Source organism: Myotis brandtii, unplaced genomic scaffold (assembly GCF_000412655.1).
Source record: "Myotis brandtii unplaced genomic scaffold, ASM41265v1 scaffold174, whole genome shotgun sequence".
Lineage (NCBI taxonomy): Eukaryota > Metazoa > Chordata > Mammalia > Chiroptera > Vespertilionidae > Myotis > Myotis brandtii.
In genome coordinates this window covers 1,605,961-1,606,712 of record NW_005356437.1, presented here as the reverse complement: position 1 = coordinate 1,606,712, position 752 = coordinate 1,605,961, and the positions used below count along the sequence as shown (strand labels likewise).

The 752-nt window shown below is 62.0% G+C and overlaps 1 protein-coding gene across 1 annotated transcript in view; it reads left to right on the top strand.

The window, feature by feature from the left end:
• Window positions 1-414: 414 nt before the first annotated feature.
• Window positions 415-752, top strand: part of CDADC1 (cytidine and dCMP deaminase domain containing 1) — a gene marked incomplete at its 5' end in the record, with an annotated part of 87,162 nt that continues 86,824 nt past the window's right edge. Inside the window, one exon of the mRNA XM_014537231.1 lies at window positions 415-715. Within this exon, the coding sequence (XP_014392717.1) occupies window positions 415-715 (301 nt within the window). The remainder of the gene's footprint in view (window positions 716-752) is intronic.

The following is a 752-nucleotide window of genomic DNA, read 5'->3' as shown; positions in this document are numbered from 1 at the left end:
ATGTATTTTTATTGATTTCAGACAGGAAGGGAGAGGAGAGAGAGATAAAAACAATGAGGAGAGAGAATCGATTGGCTGCCTCCTGTACAACCCACACTGGGGATGGAGCCCGCAACACCCCAGACATGTGCCCTGATTGGGAATCCAACCTCCACCTCCCGTTCATAGGTCCTGATGCTCAACCACTGAGCCTCCGCACCGCTCCCCCCCCCCCGCGCCCCCCCGCGCGCCTCGCCCATGGCAGGTTTCCATTTCTATAACCTCTCTGACCCCAAATCTCAAGCCTGAGCCCGGCTCATGACGCAGCTGCGACTTCAAACCAAGACATCCTCAAGCAACCTTCCTTCGGCAAAACCAACCAAGGCAGCCAAATACCGGAGAGACAGCACAAAGCCGGCCTCAACAGAGTGACCGCTTCGCGCTCCCGACCCACCCAGTCGGCACTGGAGGGACAGCCCGCATCACGGTGTCCCCGCCTTGTTCTGGCGTCACAGAAGCGCCCGAAGTGGCGGCCGGCGTCTGCGTCATCCGACTGCTGCGAGCTGCGCCGGGGAGAGGGGGGTGGAGTATGTGGCGCCAAGATCATGCCTAACCGCGAGGGTGTGCCGGGCTGCGGAGGCCGCCGGGCTTGGGTGGAAGGAAGCAGGGCAGATGCAAAACCTGGAGATCACGGGGGCCGGGCGGTCAGTCAGCACCCAGACTGACAGCATGACCGGTGAGTGCGCCCGCGCCCCGCCGCGGCGTTTTGCTCT